General features: G+C 36.6%; 2 protein-coding genes across 9 annotated transcripts in view; one reads left to right on the top strand and one right to left on the bottom strand.

Moving 5' to 3' along the window:
* LOC142978355 (uncharacterized) overlaps positions 1-8,253 on the top strand; it is a 262,256-nt gene extending 254,003 nt beyond the window's left edge. For 6 of the 8 annotated variants that reach the window (XM_076122768.1, XM_076122772.1, XM_076122770.1 and 3 more), the window contains 9 exons: positions 1,457-1,628; positions 2,027-2,190; positions 2,657-2,814; positions 3,284-3,396; positions 3,503-5,181; positions 5,299-5,397; positions 5,590-5,825; positions 6,189-6,350; positions 6,699-8,253. In XM_076122768.1, coding sequence (XP_075978883.1) covers positions 1,457-1,628; positions 2,027-2,190; positions 2,657-2,814; positions 3,284-3,396; positions 3,503-5,181; positions 5,299-5,397; positions 5,590-5,825; positions 6,189-6,350; positions 6,699-6,785 — 2,870 coding nt within the window. In that variant the 3' untranslated portion in view covers positions 6,786-8,253. The remainder of the gene's footprint in view (positions 1-1,456; positions 1,629-2,026; positions 2,191-2,656; positions 2,815-3,283; positions 3,397-3,502; positions 5,182-5,298; positions 5,398-5,589; positions 5,826-6,188; positions 6,351-6,698) is intronic. The other 2 variants (XM_076122769.1, XM_076122771.1) reach the window with 2 other exon arrangements.
* A 206-nt stretch (positions 8,254-8,459) lies between these two features.
* On the bottom strand, positions 8,460-14,956 carry LOC142978097 (uncharacterized). Its single transcript, XM_076122368.1, has 3 exons — positions 14,833-14,956; positions 12,077-12,291; positions 8,460-10,208 (listed from the first exon to the last, which is right to left on the bottom strand). Exons 1-3 carry the CDS (start codon positions 14,837-14,839, stop codon positions 8,589-8,591), a joined length of 1,842 nt encoding a protein of 613 aa, XP_075978483.1. The 5' UTR covers positions 14,840-14,956; the 3' UTR covers positions 8,460-8,588.
* Between the last annotated feature and the right edge of the window lie 9,951 nt (positions 14,957-24,907).

The raw sequence follows: 24,907 nt of genomic DNA, 5'->3' as shown, positions 1-24,907 counted from the left end.
AAGATTTGTTCTAGGTTGTAGTAATGACAATGAATTACTTTCAATCAATATATTGACGTGCACAATAGTCAAAGCGAAATTTTTACCATACACTTCGGTAACAGTAGACTCGAATTAAATTATTTTTGAGTTAAATCCTATAAAGGTTATTAGTATGCGTTGCACAAATAATTCGTATTTGTACTTAATATTACTCATAGTTTGATAATAGATAATGAAGCAGTAGCTGCGCTTCACAAAATTATCAATATAAGCCGGAACCACTGCTATCATTGTTCCTATTCTTATCTTCTCTCTGTTCCGACAAATATTATTCACATTATTTGAATAGAAATGATACATAGGATCGAATTACCAGATATGAAATCGATAAAGTACCCAAATAGTTTACAAATGCTATTATAATTCCACTTTTTATTTGAAATTAAAGTCTATGAATATGTACTTTTCAGTAGCTACGTTGTTACATATTTTCAAAATTTTAGAAGCTTTTATATTTAACATTTAACTATTTATCAAAGGTCACTCGTATATATTCCGTAAAATCATTTTTCGATAGCAACTCGATCGTGGATCATGGTAGCGCCTCTGATCCTTTCCCCAACTAAGAGTCAACTAACGGACTAAAGCAGTATTTATGTATTGGTTAAATATTTCAATACACTATCTCTTTGTGGGTAGTACATACATAAAATCACCTCTTGTTCCCATAGGGGTAAGCCAAAGAACGCCACATGCATGCTTCGATCTTCACTAACGTTCTTTTGCCGTATACGTATTACAAGATTAAAGTTAATGTTTTTGTTGACCACGGCAATTAACCACGCATTATCAATAGGTTGTTATAGGTCAAGAGATGACTTCTACAATTAATTACACCACAAAAACATGTGTAGTTGTCAATACGATAACAGAGTGATATCTCGGAAATTACTGCACTTTATTGAGTGTTCTGATAAACTATCTAATGATTAGCGCGATAGTATGATTGATTTGTTTTATTATTTTATTTATTTATGTTACTTGTGTTTTCTTAGACAAGATACGATACGTAATTCTACTGTAAACGAGTTTTATATGCGATTGACATTTAAAAGTTTATGGTACTTTATTTTTCGCTCGACGTTTCGGCCGTATTACACCGTTTGTGGTCTCCGGCGTACCTAAGTTTAGGTTAAAGTTCGTTAAGATACTTATTATAGGGTTATTAAGAATTATGTTTAAGGGACAGGACTCGCAAGTTTTTTTTACATATGTTTTCGTTTTGTATAATGGTAGACTGTTATGTGTAAATTTATTATAATTTACCGATCATAAATATCTATATCTTACTTTAGTTATACTCATGTCTTTTGTTACGTAATTTTCTACCTAAATACTAATTAGTATTAACTTAAGGTTTTTTGTTTATGTTTGTAAGTGAGTATGTAATATTTATAAAATATTATTATTTCAGAAGACGGTTCACCCAGCGGCGCGGAACGCTCAGGGCAACCTGTGCGAGTGCCGCGGGCGGACGACGAGACTTTCCACGCGTTCTTCACGCCCGCCCTGCAGCAGGAGAGGACGGCGGAGACAGAGGGCGTTGATGTCGACCTAGATGCCATCGACAGCGGATCTAGACAGATGTGAGTGTGATAGGGATATATGGATAAAGATAGGTGCGAGTGAGTCAGTGAATGTTGTGCAAAAATGTTTTAATTATGACTCGCCTGAAAAAATCGTAATTCTGATGGATGTACTCAAAAATAACAGTAAAATGCCTCTGATTATTTTAATTTGTGAACTTTATTCATTAAGCACAAGTCATCGCATTTCTTTCTACAGTTCTGTTGCGAAGTTGCATAGATGCTTCCATTAGTTAAGTTGAGGGTCGGGTACTCTTTCAATATTCGACTATCGTTAAGAAATAGCACAGCAGCGCTGTCTATCACTCACTTATAAAACAACCAACAAATATTAAACTGAAGTACAAACTACAAATCCTATTTAATAAACTGTATAACTAATCTCTTTTTTTTCATAGGTTGGCAGGCGAGTGGGCGCGGCGTGCTCGAGTAGGTCGGCGCCACGCGGCGTCTCGCAACCCGCTGCGTGCACTCGCGGCGCGGACAGACCTGCGCGACGAATACGTGCCCACCACCACGCCTGCTGTACAGAACAACAAACAGAATTATGTGTTAGAGAAGCGTAAGTAACATTACTACGTTGAAATTGTTTATTTTGTCGTATGATAGCAGATATAATGAAATTACCGCCTTTTTCTGTGATTGGGTTTGTTAAACAAGTAAATTCAAATCACCTTTTATACAAAAAAAACTAAATTGGAATCACAGCTGGAGTTATGTTGCCGCAGACAGTTAGACATACAGACAGACATGTCAAACTTATAACACCCCTCTTTTTGCGTCAGGGGTTAAAAAATAGACGTGTTTGAAGTTTTGTTCTGAAATCAATGTTACAATACATTGTAAAATGGACATTAGTCGTCATTTATAATTGTTATAAGAGTCTCCTAAATGACAAATATTACAACTTTATCATATATCATATAAATACAATCAGCAGCTTATTTTCACTGCGGCTTCATATTAGGTTGATAAACCAAATAAGAAGTACTTACTATACGATCTAACAAATTACCTTTACATTCCAGTACAAACCAACGGCGGCCTAGCAGCAGAAGCCCTAGCCGCGCTGGCCAGTAAGGAGGACTTCTCATCGGTCGCGCTGCGCAGCGCCAGCACCGCTCCGCTCGTGCACGGCACCAAGCCCACCATGCTGCTGCAAGTTAAAGGCAGGAGGAGGGTGCAGGTGGGTCATACAACTTTATACTTTACGCAAATAAAGCAAATTTTATTAATTATTATCCGACTATTGACCATATGGTATAAAGGTGACATTACTGCAGTAAAAAATTCACCTACTTCACAAAAGTGTATTGACTCAATGCAACTGCTTTTTATCATAAGGTTCCTTCAGATTCTCATGATATGTAGATGATAATAATGAAAATGAATTTAATATTTTCACTGTAAGCTTTGCAACAATCAGTTTCAGTGTTTAATATTTGATTAAAAATTATATTACATCCTAAATCTATTCGGACATCCAGGACAATATAAAACATCCAGGAAATCTAAATAAAAAAATATTTTCAATTTTATTATATATATCATATAGCTATTCATAAAATCTAGTCTCAAATAAATGAAAAAGTAAGGGATAAAGTGAAAACGTAGTAACATTTTTCATGATACTTATTATTTGTATTGTATTTCAGACTCGTCTCGTAGAGCCAGTGCACACGAGCGTGAACCGCGGCGACTGCTTCGTGCTCATCACTCCCGATCAGCTGTTCCTCTACATTGGACTGTACGCCAATGTCATTGAAAAGTAAGTCATAACCTAGTGCTACGGATTGACCAATCACTACACGACTCTCAAACATAAATCCATAACAAAAAGTGACAATATTAACACGCTTTTCTTTCGTTTTCAGGAACCGCAGTACAGACATCGCTATGCATATCCAAAACACAAAAGACTTGGGCTGCAAGAACTCCCCAGGAATAATCAAAATAGACGAACAAATCAAAAACTTCAGTAACAAACATTGGAACCAATTTTGGTCTTTATTGGGCGTAACCGAAGGTATCGAAAACTATAGCCCCATAGAGACTGGACATGCCGACGAAGACGAAATCTTCGAGTCATGCATCATCCAGACCAACATGTGCTATGAGGTCAAAGATGATGAGTTGGTGCCAATCGAGGAATACTGGGGACAAACGCCCAAGATTGCTATGCTCAACCAAACCAAAGTAATCGTGTTCGACTACGGATCAGAGATGTACATCTGGTACGGCAAGAATGTGCCTCTTGAGAGCCGACGTAGAGCGGCGCAGTTGGCGCAAGAGATGTTCGATGAAGGATACAACTACGAAGAGTGCCACATCAATCCTTTAAATGCAGCAGTATATCAAGGAGCGCGTGAAGCTTCCGAACAACCTTCAAAGACATCAACCAGCCGACCTGAATGGGCGATTCTGTCCAAAGTCACTCAACACATGGAGACTATCCTCTTCAAAGAAAAGTTCTTAGACTGGCCCGACTATTCCAGGGTTATCAAAGTCAAATCACCCGAGAATAAGTCCAACAGTGTTGAGATAACTCCATGTGATGCTGAAGAAATGTGGTCGAATGAGTACCAGGACCCAGATCTCATTTTAGAAGGGTCCCACATCGGCCGCGGCACGCATTACTACGATAAGGAAAACATGAGACATTACGATATCAGAACAAAGTCTGTCTGCAAGTGGGTTATTCAAGAGTACGACTTTCAGAAGGTGGAAAATGACACAGAAATCGGAGAATTCTTCTCTGGTGATAGCTATATCATCAGATGGGAGTACCAGATTACTGCCACCGGTCGTGAGCTAAACGGAAAGCCTTCCAAGCACAATATAACGGGTCGCGATCGCTGCGCGTACTTCTGTTGGCAAGGCAGAGACGCCAGTTCAAATGAGAAAGGTGCTGCGGCTCTTTTGACTGTCGAGTTGGACAGAGAAAAGGGCCCTCAAATCCGAGTAGCGCAAGGCAACGAGCCCCCAGCCTTCCTGAACTTATTCCAAGGAAACTTAGTCATACACCAGGGCAAAAGGGATACGGATAAGAGCAGATACAGGTTATTCGTGACTCGAGGCAACTTGACCAACGAAGCGTACTTACTCCAAGTGCCTTGCTCAGTGCGGCAGTTACGAAGCCGCGGGTCACTGTTACTCGTTGACACAGAGAAGGGCTGTCTTTACATCTGGCACGGCGCGCGGAGCATGAAGCACACCAAGAACATAGCTATCGAACTAGCCAACAAACTTATTGCTAGGAAATCGAGCTACTTGTTCGGTGAAAACGTATCTGATGTAAAGATCACAGAAGTGCGTGAAGGAGAAGAGCCTAAGGAAGTGTTAGACGCTTTGGGCGTGGCGAATAAGCAGTACTATAACTCAGTAGTGGGGGGTGGTAGGGAGACCTGTGGTGACGTCACACCTCGCCTGTTCCACTTCACGGATCTCGGCGGGCAGTTCGAAGCGAATGAGGTGCTGTCGCCGCTGCGACACGATCACTTGGTGACACCCTTCCCTTTTGAGCAAAAGGAGTTGTATTCGGCTTCGCAACCAGGTAACTAGTTTCTCTTTTAACATGATTCCGATTTAAACTGTCAATACGTTTCAGTAAATTTTCACTTAATATAATTATGTTGTAGATGATGCTAATGAATGTTTTTATGGTTTACAGCCCTGTTCCTGTTAGACGATGGCAAATGCGTGTGGCTGTGGCAGGGCTGGTGGCCGCGCGGGGAGGATGGCGAACTGGAGCCCGCCGAGAGGAACGCCGGTAAGTCTTTAGCTACATATAGCTTATCAATCTATCATTTTTTTGTAACCTATTTCCATCTTGATAATACAACTGTACAGATCAATATGACTCGTTTTGCAATTCAGAAATTAACCCCACAAATAATCTCAGAATCTTTTTTTAAATTGTAATTATAAACAATAATTTGAAAATGCATTTTTCGTTCTCTAGGAGTGGGTGCTTTCGCAGCTCGATGGCAGGCGATGCGCGTGGCGGCGCTGCGGACGTGTGACGCGTACTGGCGCGTGTCGCGGGCACCTGCCACTGTACCCGGCGCCGAGCCCGCCGACAGCGCCGCGCCCCGGCCCGACGTGCGCATCGTGGCGGCCGGCCTCGAGCCGCAGCGGTTCACTGACCTCTTCGACACCTGGCACGACCACGACCAGGCCGCCGACGCGAACATCGCTGTGAGTACCCACCCCTCATGTACAGGTGGTAGATCTATGCTGTATATACAGCGGGACTTCGGCAAGACTATTTTGTAACATCTATTTAAGTTTTGTAAAAAATGATAGAGACAGTACTAAAATTGAAAGTATTGACTAATTATCAAAAGGTTCACTTTTTTTATTAAATAAGACCTAAATTGTCGGAAATATGGCAGCTTGCTCAAAAAAAATAATCGAAATATTCTCAACCTATTTCTTACTACAAGTGGTATCTATCCATACCGACGTGGTCGGTTCTCTCGCTTGCCGGCACGCACTGTACAAAGCGCACGGCCACCACTATAGTGTGTAAGTAGAGCACGGGTGTACGGTGTGTTGCAGCACGGGCTGAAGGCGGGCGCGGCGCTGGCGGGCGGCGAGGAGCTGTCGCGCCTCACGAGCTGCGGCGGCGTGCTGGCGCTGGCCGCGCTGCAGCGCCGCCCGCTGCCGCCGCACGTCGACCCGCACCACCTCGAGCGACACCTCGACGACACTGACTTCATGGTACACGCACATTTTAACTTCTCAAACCTAGATATAAGTCTTCTTTCACTTTCAATCCCCTTACAATCGAGTCCATATCAAACAAACATCTAAATATAATCATATAAAGGTTAATAAAGTCTACACAGCAAACGATTAATTTACCTAATGATATGTAAAAATGCACTATAAATTATATGCACGGGTATGGTATTTTGGTAAAGGAAACAAATTAATATATAATGTTCATTGAAATATTATTAATATTACAGAAAGCCAACAGAAATCGGTATATTTCATTACAACTAGTTTTGTTATAGCCAAATAATTTTCAAACTGTATACTGATTTAATCTGTTATACTTCGTAGGAGGCTTTCGGCATGACCAAAGAAGAGTTCTCAGTGTTGCCGGCGTGGAAGCAGACCAACATGAAGAAGGACGTGGGCCTGTTCTGACGCGGCTGCCGGTCCTGCGACACTACACTTAACATATACACGTTTTGTACAACCAAGCCTGTTTCGTACTTTTTTACTCAAACATGTCGTCGATGGATTTGATACAATTTAACGTTAAGAGCACGCTTATATTATTTAGTAAAACGTTTCTACTAACGGTATTCATGTACCTAACGATGTATTCGCGCTCGTGATATTTTCATGTAACCGCCGTAGACGATAGGCAAATAGTCGTGTGAGGAATTGGAAACTGGAATTGTTAGCGAGTCGCCCCCGCGCCCCTCTCTACATCATTATTTGTATATAGTCGTCTTATTTGATTATTTATTTCTTAATTACAATTTCTCTTCTTCTATCGATGTTTTAACTACAATTTTCTAATGAGTTTGTAATGTAACTTTTAGTTTTAGATGCGTTTTGTGAGGGCGCGGGTGCGACGTCAAAGTTGTGGTGATATTTTTCGAATCGATTGTAAGGTGTGTGCCGTCGGTGCGTGAAACAAATGTAGTTTTGCTAACGCTAATAATGTATTTATCGGACGCGCCGGCGGGTGGCACCGCGCGCGGAACGTTTAGCAAATGTCTGGTCAATGTATGGTTATTTGTTATAAACCGCTAGATTTACACACAAGTACTTTAACTACTATATTCGCTTTAGGGGTAGGCTCGTGTCCCGCGCTGCGTGGAATCGTCAGCTGATCGTAACTTGTGATATTGTTGATTTGCGCAACACTGTGCTATATAACGCTACGTCTTGCAGACTGTTGTTGATGTTAGTAATGATTCCAGCGGCGCGGAACAACTATTATGTATATTTTAACACATCACATATCTAATCTACTCATTGCATCTTTTATACTGTGCGTTAGGTGGACCATGAATAAAGTTTTAATAATTATAAACGGTATTCCGTACTCTCGGCTTAGCTGGCGATATTGTTCTCTCGACCGCGCACTCTGACCGTGTAGATGTTTTGTAAACATGTTTTGTTGCTAACACGAAGATATCAACTAAATTATGTGTCGTGAGTGTGAGAGTGTTGCGTCTCAAGGCTCACGACAGCGGTGCTCGCATCACAACGCGCCGACTATTTGTACTTTGTTTTTAGAGCTGTTGGTATGTTGTGTACAATTTTAGAAGTTTATTTTTTATATTCTAGCTTATTGCTTAGTGTGGAAGCGACGATCCGGTTCGCGAACGAAAAATTGCCAGTATTTTAAGATTTTACTGCCAATGAGTAGAATAACTCTAACAAACCAGTCATTTAGTTAACTATTACCAATGTAACCTTATTGTATGTCCTAAATGCATTTACGGCCGCCGATATTGCAGGCCTACGGTGACATGAACATCTCAAATCCAACTTTTTAATATTTTGCTTTGGTTGTGTTACTTATACCTAAATAATTATTGTATTTGAGGATTATTTTGTACTATAATAAATGATGTAATAAATTCTTAAAATTGAATCTTGTTGTTTGTTATCTATATCCCCTACATACATGGTACACAAGGTAGATAGTCGAATAATCAAACTAGCAGTCTCTACAGCAGTATCTATCGCTTGCATCACATGCCATTCGCGGTGTAATATCACAACAGTCAGTTAGAACGGGCCAGTGTCTATTTCCCTTAAGTTTATAAATATTTAATGACTGGAAATAAAATACGAAAGTCACATGTCAAACAATAATTTAATAGCATTCATAACAGTTAATATATACAAAATTGCACAAAGTGTTTTCTAATTAACCTAAATTAAAACTAAACTCAAGCTCCTTGCATCACAAAATGCTATAAAGGTTTACTTGAACACGTTGAGTACGCGTTTGAACAACTTCTTAGCTTTTGTTCTGAAGTTTTCTACTTCTTCGCTCTCAACCTCTACTTCATCATCGATCTCTTCTTGTGAACGTTCTACTTCACTTTCTTCTTCATCATTCTCTTCTGCTTCTTCATCTTGTCTCTTCTTCAATTCTTCTTCTTCCTCATCTTCTTCAACTTCTTCTTGACGTTTCTTAGCTTCTAATTCTTCTTCATCTACCTCATCATCGATCTCTTCTTCCTGACGTTCTTCGACTTCCTCGTCGTTGGATTCTTCTTCGTCTTCCTCTTGCCTCTTCTTGGATTCTTCTTCTTCTTCAACTTCTTTATCATTTTCCTCTTGACGCTTCTTTAGGTCTTCTACTTGTTCTTCCTCATCATCATTGGATTCTTCTTCTTGTCTCTTCTTGATCTCCTCCTCTACATCATCGGATTCTTCTTCTTCTTCTTGGCGTTTCTTAGCTTCTTCAACTGCCTCATCATCCTCTTCGGCTTCCTCTTGCCTCTTCTTCAATTCTTCTTCATCATCAGATTCTTCTTCGGCCTCTTCTTGCCTCTTCTTAGTTTCCTCTACATCTTCGTCATCTGATTCCTCATCGGCTTCCTCTTGCCTTTTCTTTACTTCTTCTTCTACCTCTTCCTCATCATCAACCTCTTCCTGACGTTTCTTGGCTTCCTCTACGTCATCATCGGATTCTTCTTCGGCCTCTTCTTGTCTCTTCTTTGCCTCCTCGACGTCACTTTCTTCCTCATCTTCCTCAACTTCCTCCTGACGTTTCTTTACCTCCTCTACGTCATCAGATTCCTCTTCTAATTCCTCCTGCATCTTAGCCTCAAAATCATCTTCTAATTCTTCTTCTACAATTTCTTCTTGCCTTTTCCTTACTTCTTCTGCTTCTTCGTCATTCTCTTCTTCGGCCTCTTCTTGTCTTTCTTGGCTTTCTTCTTGCTCGCCTTCTACAACTTCTTCATCTTCCTCTTGTCTCTCTTGACTTTCATTTTCATCCTCAAATTCTTCTTCAACATCTTCTTGCCTCTTCTTAGCTTCTTCTACTTCGTCATTTTCTTCTTCAGCCTCTTCCTCTTGTCTCATTAACTTCCTAACTTCTTCGATCAAGTCCTCATCATTCTCGTCCAAGATCTCTTCCTGTGCCTTACGTTTGTCTTCAATGTATTCTCCGTCAAATTCATCTTCTTCTTCTTCTTGTCTTCTCTTTACTTCTTCAATTTCTTCATCGTTCTCTTCCAGATCCTCCTGTTTAGCTTGCACCTCTTCTTCTTCAACTTCGGCGTCGATTTCCTCTTGTTTGATGTTTCTGAAAGATTTCACGTAACGCCTGACTGCGTCCTCTTGCCAGTCTTCGCCGGAGCCTTCTTCCTCAGCGGGTTCGGAAGATTCGGAGTCATCCTGAACGGGTTCGGGTTCGGGAAGGGGTTCGGGTTCAGGCTCAGGTTCGGGTTCAGGTTCGGGCTCAGGTTCGGGTTCTGGCTCGGGTTCGGGTTCCGGTTCGGGTTCGGGTTCGGGTTCGGGTTCAGGCTCCGGTTCAGGTTCAGGCTCAATACTCTCGCAGTGAGCAGGAGCCGCAGACCAGTCGCAGTGCTGAAATAATTATGAGACGATTAGTCATTTTATTAGCAGGTACCGGTAGAATGAGCCTAAGGCCCAGCGCAGACAGACCGGAATAATCCTCGCGCGGTCTCGAGCATTTTCTTTACGGCTCGCGGATGCTCGAGCATGCTCGCGACTGCTCGAGCCTGCGCGAGGAAAACTTTCTAGGTTACCATTCTTCATTAAACAGGCCAGTTTTCGTGAAAATTCGTCAACGATGGTAGACTGGGCCATGATTATAATTGCTCTTTTGACTGAAGAAGAATAAAAATGACGTTCTCTCTCTTTAAACTCAGTAACAACATTGAAATTTTTCGTACGATGCTCGCGCGTCCTCGAGTATGCGCGGGGATACCCGCGCATCCTCGAGGACGCGCGAGCATTTTTTGTCAGGTTCAAGCAATTATGCACTTTATTTTAATTAGTTTAAAGTTGATATTCAAGTGCGTTAAAAAAATCCTCTCCGCTGCGCTCCTCTTGGTCTGCGCTGACCCTAATTATCAAATGGAGGTTACTTTAAAATGGAAAGATAATATGAGCATGTTTAAAGTAATAAGCGATAATAATAATATAAGTACCAAGAACCGGAAAATTGAACTCGTCGCTAGCTTTTTATGCGAGCAATTTACTTATTTCTATGATCAAATTAACCTCAAGTTTTCCTAAAGTAACATATTCTACAGTATGGACAATTGTAAGCAACAGCATGTATTTCGTAATCTTTCGTGTTTTTCATGTGCTAGTGATCTTATGATGATTATCATTCGATATGTTTTGACAGTTAGATAAATAGCCACTGAGATAATATTGCCGATATAAGCGTTTTGAAGGTTACTTTTTTTTGTACTTTTTTGCAAAACAACACAGATAACACGACAGTCCGTCTTTGAAAAGTTTTAAAAATTAATCAACTAATAATATAGGTAGTAGTTATTTTTCTATCGTTGTTTAATGTCGAATCAAGTAGGTTATCTATATATTTAAAAATGAATTGCTGTTCGTCAGTCTTGCTAAAACTCGTGAACGGCTGGACCGATTTGGCTAATTTTGGTCTTGAATTTGTGGAAGTCCAGAGAAGGTATAAAAGGTGAATAAATTTGAAACTGCGCGGTATTAAATAAAAACAAGAAAACGTTAGCGCAGCTGCGCGAGTCAGCTAGTTGTTGATAAAATCATCATAATGCCGTACTTATTTGCGTAATCTATCCATCACGAGCGCTATCCATGAATTGGTAAATTGTCTTTGATGGTAAATAATCTAATCTCTCAATCTAGTTTAATGTCATCTCGTCTTTTTACAAGATGAAAACATTTTCAAGAATCTATAGCATTGTGAATATGATACAAAATATGTTGAAATATTGTTTGATTTAAAATTTAAGCGGATTTTAAATTGCTTGTCATATTATTACTAATAGTAATAATTTAATTACGAGCATTGAGGGCCACTTTTTCTTTCATCGAATAACTTTATTCGAGAATTAATTGATGATTAAATACTAAACAATAATAATTGACAGCAGAATCGATCATCAGTGCTGAAAGAAATAAATTACTGCAACTAAATTATCACAATTATCTAAGAAGGTACCTAACTTGGAAGTAATAGCAGCTGCCTACATTTTCCAAAAAAAAATACAAATATCAATAAGTTTTTTTATGACCATTACTGGGCAAGGGTCTTATCCCAAACTAGGGAGGATTAAACTAGCCATGTGCAGATTGGCAACGACGTTGCGTGCCCTCAAGAAATATGTTAAACTAAGTAGGTATTTAACTTATACCTTTTATAAAATATTTCTCATAGTTCATGTACTATCAATAAATAAATTTTTATATAATTGGTTTTATAAACTTACTTGCTCCTGTTCATTGAACCACGTGAAGGGAGGACATTGCATAAGATAGGCGCGTCCGGAGTAGCATTGGTAGTATTGGAAGCAGCTCTCTACACAGGGGATCCTCAGGAAGTTCTCCTGGCCAGCACACAGGGTCTCCGGATCTTGTCTCAAAGGGATTGAGAATGCGGAGCTGCCGGCCAGCGCCGCCGCGCAACATACTAACCATAAGGCCTCTGGAAAATATGAAGGGAGATGTTATGTAAGTACTTCACATTACGTCTGTTTAACACTGGTGTAGGTGTGAAATACACCCACATTTCGCTATTCAATTTATTGTTTCCGTGTATCCGGGGGCGAGTTTATAGCAATTAACCGGGTACGTTGCCAAACTCCTGATTATTATCGAGAAAATCTTAATATACCTAATAACTAAAAGGACTGACGTAACGATCTATCAACGCACAGCCAAAACTACTGGACGGAGCGGCATATGAAATTTGGCATGCAGGTAGATGTTAAGACGTAGGCATCCGCTAAAAAATGACTTTGATCAATATTCTACCCTCAAGGAAATAAAATAAGAGATGAAAGTTTGTATGAAAATTCATTCCAAAGTCACAAACCACACGGACGAAATCGCGAGCAAAAGCTAATCTGATATAAATTAAAAAAACAAAATTTTAACATAGGACGAAACAACGACCTGGAATAAGACCCAAGACTTCGCAATCATCCTGCAGTAGTATGCACTATCGCAGAGACAGTCAAGATGTTATTAGTTAATTAACGTTCTTAAGATGATTGAACTGTCGTGATTGGTTTTTAGTTTAATTCGGGTCGCCTAGTGACGAAGGCCGATGTAAATTTTGCCGTGGGAAACAATAAGGTATTGTTATCTTTTAATATCTATCGTGTATATGACATGTTTGTGGTGTTATATTATTTAAGGAACTACCTATTCCTTATCAGTTTCCAAGTAATCCGACCGAAAGAAATTGTCTTCCTGTTTCCTGATTTCGTTTCGACTACGCCAAGGCCGAGACTAAGTTGTAAGTCACCATATTATTTGAAATGCGTTTAAATGACCGAAATGAATCATTTACTTATTAAGTATATCGGTAGTACTGTAGTAGTATTTAGCAAAATTTATGTCCAGTAATTAATGTGAAAATGTTTAGGTACATGCGTTATTTTATTGGAAGTAGGTACGTAGAATACTGAATCCTTCCTACAATCTAGTAAATTGAATTAATTCATTTTGATTTAAACTGTCGTTTGAAAACCAATAAACGTTCGGTCAACACGGAAATAACTATCGTTTAGGCCGGTAATTGCGTTACAATTATTTAATTAGTACTCTTAGTTCCTATATAAAATAAATACTATAAGTGGAGTCGTATATTTGGTCTTTAGTGAATTGTCTTGGACATGGTAAAGGAAAAATTCGTATGCGTACATATCGCGTTTATACTATTGTTCCGTATTTTGACATTAAGTTTGGTCTATTACGTTACCGAATGCATCATATATCGTCTATTACGTTATAAACGCCTATCATTAGAAAATTACCTAACTGTTTTAAATTTATTAATTCATGCGTAAAAGCAATATGTAATAGATTTCTGAGTAAACTCGTATAGTTTCTCATCATAATTTCAACTTTATAACAATCAGGGGCAATGTTTTCTACAAGAACAAACCTAGGCTATCTCTATTATAATAAGAAAACGATTCCTAGAAACAATTTAGTAATATGAGAAACCCTATCAAACAGTCTTATAAATATTACATCAGACAAACAGAAGGGATCTATTACAATTCAGCTCGGCTCACCATTTTCAAATAGTTTGCATAAATTCATCATCTCAATCCGTATGCGTCAAGTAACTTATCAATATGTTATATCGCCTGAGGACATGTCTGTCAATTACTCATGGATTTACATAACACAGCCAAGAGTTTGAGGGCAAAAGCCCAACTTAATAATTTATATTGGAACACGGAATCTGGTAGAACTTAGTTATGTATAGTTGTACAATACAAGAAACTACGTATCTTATTCATAGAAGGGGTGTACCGTGTTGCTATTGACTTGCTCATGATTTTAGAAATAAAATAAGTTTTAGTAGGTACCTACCTACTGCATGAAGAACGGACTAACGCACGAATAATTCTGGTTAAAATTCTAAAATCCGGGGTAAAACTCTGTCTTTATAATCGAAGACATAGCACATACCTACATGTTTTGAAAGTTGTTGTTTTATCTTTGCTTAGCTTGCAACAGAACTCAGACAAGCGTCAAAAATGTAGTGTATTACATACGTAAATAGGTTGTTACGTAATATTTCAATTAACATTATGGAGCATGCAGATTATTGTTAAAAACTACCATAACAATAAATATCGTATCGTAGCTAACCCTCCAAAAGGCCAAGGTTTTTCTTTGTATGTAAAAAACCTAAATACAAAACTATGAAAATAACACTGTGAAAATTAAATTAAATTTTATTTAGAAACAACGAACAGTATAGAATACGTGTAATGAAACTCACAAATCGGCTTAAAAAAATCACATGTTTTTGTAAACTTAACATGCTTAAGTAATCTTTCTAGAAAAGTACCTACTACGCACTATGTAAATAGATAACGCTTTACAAGATTTAAATAACGTCTTTTTTATCTGCAGATCGTCGCGACACCCAAAATCACCAAAAAATCTACTTCTTCCAAATATTAGAAAATAGTCACTCAAAATAAAATCAAAAAATACTTACTATTCATAATGACCGCAAGTGTGTTCACTGTTGCGATCCCCGACACAAGTAACAAATAAACTGGGAAGCCTTCAATTTTATCGAGATCATGGGATCTGGCTGTGTGATAACGTCAGCCGATACGCGATAGACGCGAGATATTGTCTATCAACAGTTATCCGAGCTAAGAGCAGCGGCTACTGGTGCGATTGCAACGACTAAATTGTCGCAGATGTCTACTTTATTTTATTGTAAAAATCGTCTCAGTCGCAGTCGAAGCTGTAAGAGATACGATCACTCTTTTATTCTTGCGCATCTACGATAGAAGGAAGCTATTCCATTATGTCATATTGTTGGTGGTACATTAGCTACATAAGACCATCTTTTAAGGGGTTAGGCTGTCTAAAGTTGATTAAACTTTACAATTACGATTAAACAAAACATCTGTTGCCTTTTAGATCTATTTGAAACATTTCACTTCCTAATTAGCAGTAAATATGGTGTTTGTTTCCAAAAAGCGTCGATATTAGCCATTATCGACCATCGATAATATAATTTTCCAATAATTGAATTTATAAGAACTGAGATAACTCATATGAATTGCGACAAAATCATAGATGGATTTATTTGATGGATCTTGAATTATTTCTAATAGTAGTAATGCTCTCAAACTATGATAAATCATAATTTTAAACTATCTACACTCTACGACATTTTCGTCGCCGAATATAAATCGCTACAAAAAGTCTAGCCATCGGCCGTCGTATTAACCAATTTGTGAGTCAGTATTATCACAAATCAAGCTCAGTAAAATGTCCACATGACCTTGTGTAGCGTCACGCGAATAAAATGCTACATACTCTTTAACGTTTATGAACATGTGCACCCGTAATTGATACAGTAAATACGCCATTTTTCTATAAACGTTGTCATTATAATTGATACGTCTTGGATATAGTAATAAGAAGTGGATGTCTGTATTGGTATGTTTATTTCTTTCTTGAGAATATTTTAAATGCATGCAACTTTAAGTAGACTGCAAGGGGCCATACTCCATAGATCCTGGACGATTCTCTGGTCTTCTTTTTAGTATCAGCTCCCTTTTCTCCGAGTTGGCGAGAAACAGGCGTGCTTAAAAGGCCTGATTATTATCATTCTTATTTATGTTTGGATGAACTATATTTACTAGAAACTTTGATATAACAAGCAGATTGGTGAGCAACCTAATATACATATTATATTATTATGTATCTACGCATCTAATATTTTAGTGATGACGCCCTCTTTTCAACCAATTGACAGTCTTGTTTGCTAAGAATAGAATATTGTAGTTGGCTACATAAAGGTGAACTCTCTCATCAGTTTTATGACTTAAAGGTATATGATATTACATATATAAAGCTAGTTTAAATATTAAGTTAATGATTACTAGTGATATGAAATTTTTGTACTCTGTTTCGTTAATTGGCTTTAAAACAAAAATTATATGGTTCAATCTTGTTAAGGAGATCTTAACGCCTTTATTAACGTAGTAGTAAGTAGTTATTTTACTATTGGTCTGATGTATATGCATACATGCATTCCTTTACTATTAATGATACTCCTTGCGTCTCAGATTTTCCTCAATTAATAATTACTACACTACGCACAATGGTTATAAATAGAACAAATAAATAATTTATAAAAACATGAAGAAAAATACTACATCATCAATTTATTCCACGTGGTAGTAAGAATATTTAAAATGCAAAACAATATCGTTTAAAAGGAAAGTAAAAATAATAAAAATGGTTAAGAAAACTCTGTGTTAATAAGTCATAAATTGTCAACGTTGGTACCGTGTCGTATGCATCGCTGGCTAACACAATTGAAAAGCTTTCCAGCCAATAGGGAAATACACGCTCACGAACAGAAACTCATAAAAATATATTTTAATTAAAAAATGACGTCGAGAAAATTGTCCTTTCATAGTTTTAGAAAATACTTTTCTATTTAAAATTGACCTTTTTTCCAAGACTTCCTGTTTATATTCATTTGTATTAAATGTATCTTTTGCAATTTCCTCTTCAAGTCAATTTAATAGCTTAGTGAGTTCATAAGTAATCGAACTTCTATATAATGAGCCAACAAAAGAAATGTAATTCAATGGAAACGGGAAAGTTTGTTCAGTTCCGAGTATTAATTCATTAATTTTGTCTTCAAACAACATTATTGGTACTTGTTATAATAATGATATGTTTTACAATAATTACTAAGATTCTTGTTGAGGAAAATATTAATTTCGTGTCTGTTTTGTAAGATTTGTCATGTTTTTATGAAACTATATTTGGACCGCGATCTTGCGTGGATAGTTTTTGCAAAAATGTCTTTCCGGTGATATAACATAACCTATACCTATTACGTTCTCACTGAAATGGACCGACAATACTTTTATTTTAGCACTAGATGGCTCAAGAAGCTCCGCTTTAGTGAATTTAAAAGTCTATTTGACTCAGGCAACCGACTGTCTTAAACCGAGGTCTAAATAGGATCAATAGTTTAGCTTTAAAAGTATACCAGTTAGACAGACTTTGCATTTATAATATAACAAGCATTGATAATTAAATTAAGGACTCCTCAGAGAAAATTCGTTTTGTAGTTGTGATAAAGTTTGCACAGTGTAAGCAAGGTTCAGTCCCATTAGTTATGAAAACAGTCAGACTGATGCCCTCATTATTTATTTAACAACTAATTTCAGTAATACTCTAGTTACAGAAATTACTCAGTCTATTCTGTAGGTAGATGTATGTATGTATGTAATTTTGCAAACAAATGTAGGGTTTTCTCCCTAGATACTGTAGCCTAACACAATGAATTTGCTTAAAATTTGGTAACATTTACATAGTACATTTTTAAGACATTTTTATCGCAAGTTCAAACTGTCTATCGTTCAATATATGAATATATCCTAACTAGCTTTTGCCCGCAACTTCGTCCGCGTGGTTTGTGATTTAAGACAGAATTATCATACAAACATTCATCACCTATTTTATCCCTTTAGGGGTGAAATTTATTAAAATCCTTTCTTAGCGGATGCCTACGTCATGACATCTATCTGCATGCCAAATTTCAGCCCGATCCGTCTAGTGTGCGTTGATAGATCACTATGTCAGTCACTCAGTCAGTCACCTTTGAGTTTTATGTATATTGTATATAGATAAATAAGGTTAATCAATTAAAAATCAAGACTGATTTTTAAGTTGCCCTACGTAGCACGTAACCATTCAGCTAATACAAACAGCCAAAGATTTTTATCCCACTGATCGTTTACCAGCCGGTAACTGCAAAATAGACGAAGTCTTCTTACTGTCGAAGTAAAAATAAGTACGGATTTCATAGCAATAATAGTTATGGACAGAGTAGCGACGTCGTGAGGGAAGTTATTAATTTGTGAGATGTATCGGACACAATACACCGTGCTCTCGGACACGACACACGACACATGCTGCGCGAGTGTCAAATAAAATGTCAATAATGTAAGTGTATGTCCTTTCTGAGACGTCTAATGACAATCATTGTCCGGATTTTTGTAGAAAGAAATAGTTTTGTGAAGATTACTGAAGATATTGTGGTATTATTTTGGATAGAAATAGTTTTGGGCAGAAAATCTAGGATGTGTTTTGTGGATTGCTTCGATTTTTGTTGATTTCTTGTCTTTCGTTTTAAAATGTGGACGACTGTATGATAGAATGCATTGCTTTGATAAAAAGCTGTTTACATTTATATCACAGAAGTTTTAGAAGATAACTAGTGACGTAGAATGGAATTTTAAGAGTTGATGCGCTGTTTTAAAACCCATACTATTGGTGACTTTCATCGCTTAGATGGACTAACGTCATAACTTATCTAATAATCCTCTTATAAAGATACTCGTTCGTCAATATCGAGTGTTTTTGCAAAATTCTTGTACCAAAGTATGAACAAGTTATAATGCAAACTGAATTTAACACATTTCTTTAACACATGTCACTGTACTCTGTGAGCGAGTGATTAACAATTTCGACAAATTGCGTTCAGAGTGTGGAGTACGCTGTACCTATAGCAAAATTAACACATTCCTCGTCACTATTACGAGGAACTAACAATAATGGGTGAATTTCATTTATAATAATATGTATTGTCCTTAAACATACTTAAACATATGTATTAGTAGTATACATATATAGTGAATAGTGAAAAGTGGTAAAAGTTCAAAATAAAATAATTTTTCGGACTTCTACCATTGAGAGTTGGGCTTTTACAATCATATAAGTATACGGAATGTGTATACAATTCATATACCTACTAAGGTTTAATTGGCATAAGTTGTACAAAAATCATTCTTAATCAGACAGCTTAGTAACAAAAATTCCAATATTAAGAATTTACATAATAGTTCTAGACTTTTGTCTCAGATCTTGGCAACGTTATGATTGTGCACGCGTGCTGTTATCACATGTCAAGTGATAACACAGTGGCAACTGTTATCGGTTTATCAAAAGTATTGGTGTTTCAAATGTCCCTTGGGTTCATGATGCAGCCTTCAACTACAATGTAATCGGAAAATTTTGACCATCAATATTACGTGTGATATTTAAAACCAACCTCGAAATATTTATTTAATTTTTTTATGTTAGTTTAACGTCCTTTTTTAATGTTGTGATTTATTTTTTCACTATTAAAGAAGTTAAAATATGAAATCATATATTATAAATGTTATATTACTGAAGACTGAATTATCTTTTATCATTGAAGTTCCAACTTTCCTCAGATTGGTGGTGATTCGCGTGTGTTTACACGCCCTATTCCACCGACGCTAGCTCACCAGTAAAGTGCGCCGAAGAAAGCTGGTATTCTGGTAACGCACTCACGAACCTCCATCTTTATCTACCAACATAATAAAATCTATATACTTATAACAGTTACAATGTAATATCATAATTGAATTTCATACTTTTTATTTTCCTTAAATTACTCATATGCGATACGGGATAAACCTAAAATTTTACAAGTCTACAAACCGAGTGACGTAATTTAACATTAGACAGAAGTACTTAATGAAATTTCTAAGAATTTATCGTTAATTTCGATACTTTATTTCTTAATTGCGAAGTTCTAAGTCAACAAAACAACTCGGCGTTTATAAGACTGCTTTCAAACAAAGTGTACTGACGATATTTTTATATACAATACTTTACCATGAGGCTATGCCTGTGTTTCTAAAAACTAATTCTTTGGCTGAAACGTTTGAAAAAACTGCTAGATATTTACCTTGGTATAGGTGTGGCCCAAATGTGGTCATGGTCGTTCCTTTGCTACGACTGCACTGGATGTCGTAAGCTCAGCATGTTTCACCAATTTTTGTGAACCGCAATAAGTGGGTTTCTTATTCACCTTTACGTGGTACGAAAATAAAAAATCTGTAGTCACAGTAACAAACTGCACAATATACATATTTTATTAGTAGAGATTCAAGATGCCATAAAAATATAAATCGAAAAGTGCAGAAACTCTGAGTTCGTGGAAGTTCAACTCTTTTATTTTTACCTTTTAATCGAGATTCGCTGATATTTCGATTTGATTGCTACATTCTTGGGAACTTCCAGTTTGTTGATGAACGGCGAACATTCTGCTTCATTTCAGCCAATTTCATTCTGTTTGTTAATTGAAAAAATGCAGTAATTACGAGTTTAATTATGTATTGACTTGCAAAACTACAATTTCACCGTCACTGACAATTTTTTGATAATTTTGAACCGTTAAAATACGCACCTATTGCGAATTCTATTCAACCTACTACTCTACCTCTCATTATTTTGGCTACACATTGTTTTGAGTTGCACAAAAACAAAACTTTTAAGCAATGTTTCTTTGTTCAAATGCTTAACTTTACTATGTTTGACTTTTTAATAATTTAAAGTAAGTTATAAATCAATAAATAACTTATTTATCTGGCTCACTGACCCGAGTTGGATCTGTGCCTCCAAGATCAAAGTACGCCATTGTCTTATGCCGAATCTGACCAGTCAGACACAGATTCTACAGAATTATCTAATTTAGTAAAAGATGATTTTGAAACAATATAATTTAGTAACAGTTATAGCATTATTATAAGGGTAAGTGTCACGAACGGAATAGCAAAATTTAATAAACATGCATTGGTCATGGCATTTATTGTCATACAGCATGGCATAAAGTCCGTACTTGACCTGTGAATAGCACACTTTTCACTACTTATATCGGTTACACCTGAAAATATGCATTCCTAAGGGTGTATGAAACCCATTTTTTGTCAGCATCTCGTCAAATAGGTCGTGGGTTCAAACCTCAGCGTTTCATGTTTGTCGTATACCGCTTGGGTTACGCCAAACCTTCGCGCTTAGCTAGAGAAATCAACTAACATAATCTCTTTTTTCGTCTCGGCGTTAATTGTTCTCTCCATCAAATAACTTATCCGGCCCCTGATGAAGAAATGTTGCAGAGCTCATTCTAGTAACATAAAAACCGATTTATGGTTGTAAAGTATAAGTCTTCAGTCTATACATGTTACTACTACAATAGATTAAGTACGTCGCGTCACAACTATTGAATATGTCATGAACATTGTTATCATAGACAGTGTAATTTTTCATGACACTCAATACCTACTTGTACGTCTAATCATTTTCGTAGCGTTGTGGAAAATACGTAAAGTTATATACCTTATATCTTCTTTAGTTTTATCTTGACTGGGTATTTACTAAATGCAATCTTGTTCATGAATTTAAGATGATTAGTTCCGGGTATCAAAATGTATAATAGTCCAACAATTTAGTGGAGAGCTAGAGTAGTAACAGTTGGAGGAATAGAAAATTCGTAGTATGCAGCTGCAGTAGGCCTTTAGATTGGAAATGTTTGTAAAAAAATATGATCTAGATAATCGTTTCGACATACTTAAACGTTTTGCTTAATTGTCGGACTATATTTTCTATACTTCGTACATTGAATAAACATAAAATCTCTGCAAGAAGCAACCAGATAATCAAAGAATTTATAAATAAGCTAAAAGATCTAATCGTGTTTCTAATCGCAGAATTAACAAAAGGTGTATTCATAATAATTTCTCTGAAATCGTAAGTAACATCAGAGTAAGTTTGTCATAAATGACAGACACGGACAACACAATAAACGGTCAGTTAGTAGACTCGCGAAGGTGGTGATTGATGGATGGATAGACGTACGGCGAAGTAGAAATTGACCTTTTACTTGCGCAAAACAAAATATTCGTATGTCGTATTCTTATTACGTCTTTCCTGTCTGATTTGTGACCTTTATCTATGAATTAAACAAGTTTTGTTACTTTCTCACAACTACCCATTTCCTAATTTCATTTGCTTTATAATACGACACGTTTCTTAATGGCTTGTAGCAATAAAAATAATCTCACATTGCTTTGCCTATACTAGTTGTTACGCATTATAACAAAACCTCAGCTTCGCTAGTGGTGCTTTATATAAAGCACGACTAGTGAAGCTATATATATTCACTTTTCACTTTCATATTTCATGTTATTTGATCGCTGAATTGCTAAATATTAAGATATTTTTTTAGAGCTGACAGTTTATGACATTTGAAGGTTGTGATAAAAAGCAATTTAAAATACCATGGATCAATAATTTTGGACAAAATTCTAAGTAACGCTCGTGGCTTAGGTCAGTATAATATAATTACAGTGCCCGACTAATTATAACTTGAAGTAATTAAGAATGTGACTTCATTCCAGTAATGATAGCTTCTAAATAATAGTATAGACGTTTTAAATACGAAGCTTCATGTTAGTTAGTCATATCATTACGTATTCTTATAAAATTACTAATTCTTCGTAGAAAGTAAAAAATACAGAAACAAATAAAAGGTCACGGGATAAAGGGGATCTTATGAATCGATTCGATTTATACATTGTTTTATTTTATTGATAACTTACCCTATGTCCTACAAATATCAACTTAAATTAATTTCACTTACAACTTCGTTGATTTTAAAAACTCACCATTCGTTTTAATTATGTATCCTAAAGACTTTTTAGCCCCTCATTTTATTCAAATGATGTTTTCTAACAAAATTCCTGTATTCCGTGAGGTCGTATTTGAGGAAGACCTACCGTATAAGTCAGTAATACAATTCATTTAATAACGGAAGCTTGTGGGTTGCGTAAAAGCCAAGTGACCGTTGAAAAAGGTAAAGAAAATTATCGCCATATTCATGGTACATTATAACGACAACATACGTACAGCCAGCTCCAAAAGTCGCTGAACATATTCAATCTTTCGAAACCCTATATTTGTAGTAATTGCATATTATTCCATCGAGAAAACATCTGACGGTGATCGAAATTATTGATTCCAACAAATTTTACCTGATTTTGTTCTTGTATTTATTAACATTTGGTAATAAAGAGGTTTTGAAAATATGAAGGTGTAAAGCGACTTATGGGGCTGACTGTACATAAAATCACGCCTTTTTCCTATAGGTGTAGGAAGAGAAAGAGCGACATTTGGTACGATCTTTACAAACTTTCCTTGCTTCATTCATATCCATACATGTAGTCATTAAGGACCACAGGTTACGAGTACTAACCATTTTGCGGGACATCAGCGATATATCGTCAAAGAAAATATATTTTTCTATCATACACTAGCTGACCCGCGCAACTTCGCTTGCGTGACATAAGAGAGAAAGGGTCAAAATTTTCCCCGTTTTTGTAAAAAAAAAATACCGGTACTCTGCTCCTATTGGTCGTAGCGTGATGATATATAGCCTGTAGCCTTCCTCGATAAATGCGCTATCTAACACTGAAATATTTTTCGAATCGGACCAGTAATTCCTGAGATAAGCGCATTCAAACAAACAAACTAACTCTTCAGCTTTATAATATTAGTATAGATTCGGACAAATCGGATGAGGCAACAGTTAGGAATGTTAAGCTTGACATATTTCTGACTCATTACATTAGATAGGTTTTAAATTTATCGAATGGGAATCCATTCGATAAATTTTGAGTTCATGTGACTCACTGATAGTTATTCTGATCTTACAGTTTGCATTATTTTAATAGAGAACATTGCATAGCTTTTTGTGATATTCATTTTTTTTTTCATTTCAAAAATAATATATTGTTAATAAAATACTATTTTAGGTTATTATAAACTTGCTGGTTTAAATAGCGATCTGTATTGAGTCGCATTTTATAGCTACTTGTTCTTGCTAAGTTTAAGATTATGCCGCTTTCTAAAGATATATTGTCCTTAAACATCACCAAACCATTTTAATACTTTATACATTACTAGCTGACCCGCGCAACTTCGCTTGCGTCACCTAAGAGAATGGGCAAAATTTTCCCTGTTTTTGTAACATTTTTCGTTGCTACTCCGCTCCTAATGACCGTAGCGTGATGTTATATAGCCTATAGCCTTCCTCGATAAATGGACTATCTAAAACTGAAAGAATTTTTCAAATCGGACCAGTAGTTCCTGAGATTAGCGCGTTCAAACAAACAAACAAACAAACAAACAAACTCTTCCGCTTTATAATATTAAGTATAGATACTTACTACAGTCTTAAAAGCTAAAAATTTACGATTTAGCACTTTCATTATATTGGACACCACTGGTATTCGCCTTTGAGTCTTGTGAGTTAGTAATAGTCCAATTCTTAAAGGTTACGTGTATCAAAAAATGAATGAAGTCTTTAGGATGACTAGTAAGTGTGTCTAAACTTAAAACCTCGATAGGAGTAGTGTATGGTTCATTCATAACCTTGCTTTTCAATGGATTACACTATGATAAAGGTCATTTAAAAGGGAATGAAAAGGGTAGGTTTGCATACTACGATCTTTGACAGGGATGTTATTATAGGACGATGAACTGTACTTATTACTTACTCTTTGATAAAAAATATACCTAGTGCTCTTCTATAAAACTATGTACGTAAGTGAACGTCGAATATGGTCTTAATTTACTCCCAAAGAATATTTCATAATTGACATTTTCAACAGTTTTTTTTGGAAAGTTAAAATACTAGACAATCATTTAATAACCAT

The sequence above is a fragment of the Anticarsia gemmatalis genome, chromosome 14 (genome assembly GCF_050436995.1).
Source record: "Anticarsia gemmatalis isolate Benzon Research Colony breed Stoneville strain chromosome 14, ilAntGemm2 primary, whole genome shotgun sequence".
Classification (NCBI taxonomy): Eukaryota; Metazoa; Arthropoda; class Insecta; order Lepidoptera; family Erebidae; genus Anticarsia; species Anticarsia gemmatalis.
The sequence above is the reverse complement of the archived record's forward strand: the minus strand, read 5'-3'. Positions and strand labels throughout refer to the sequence as shown.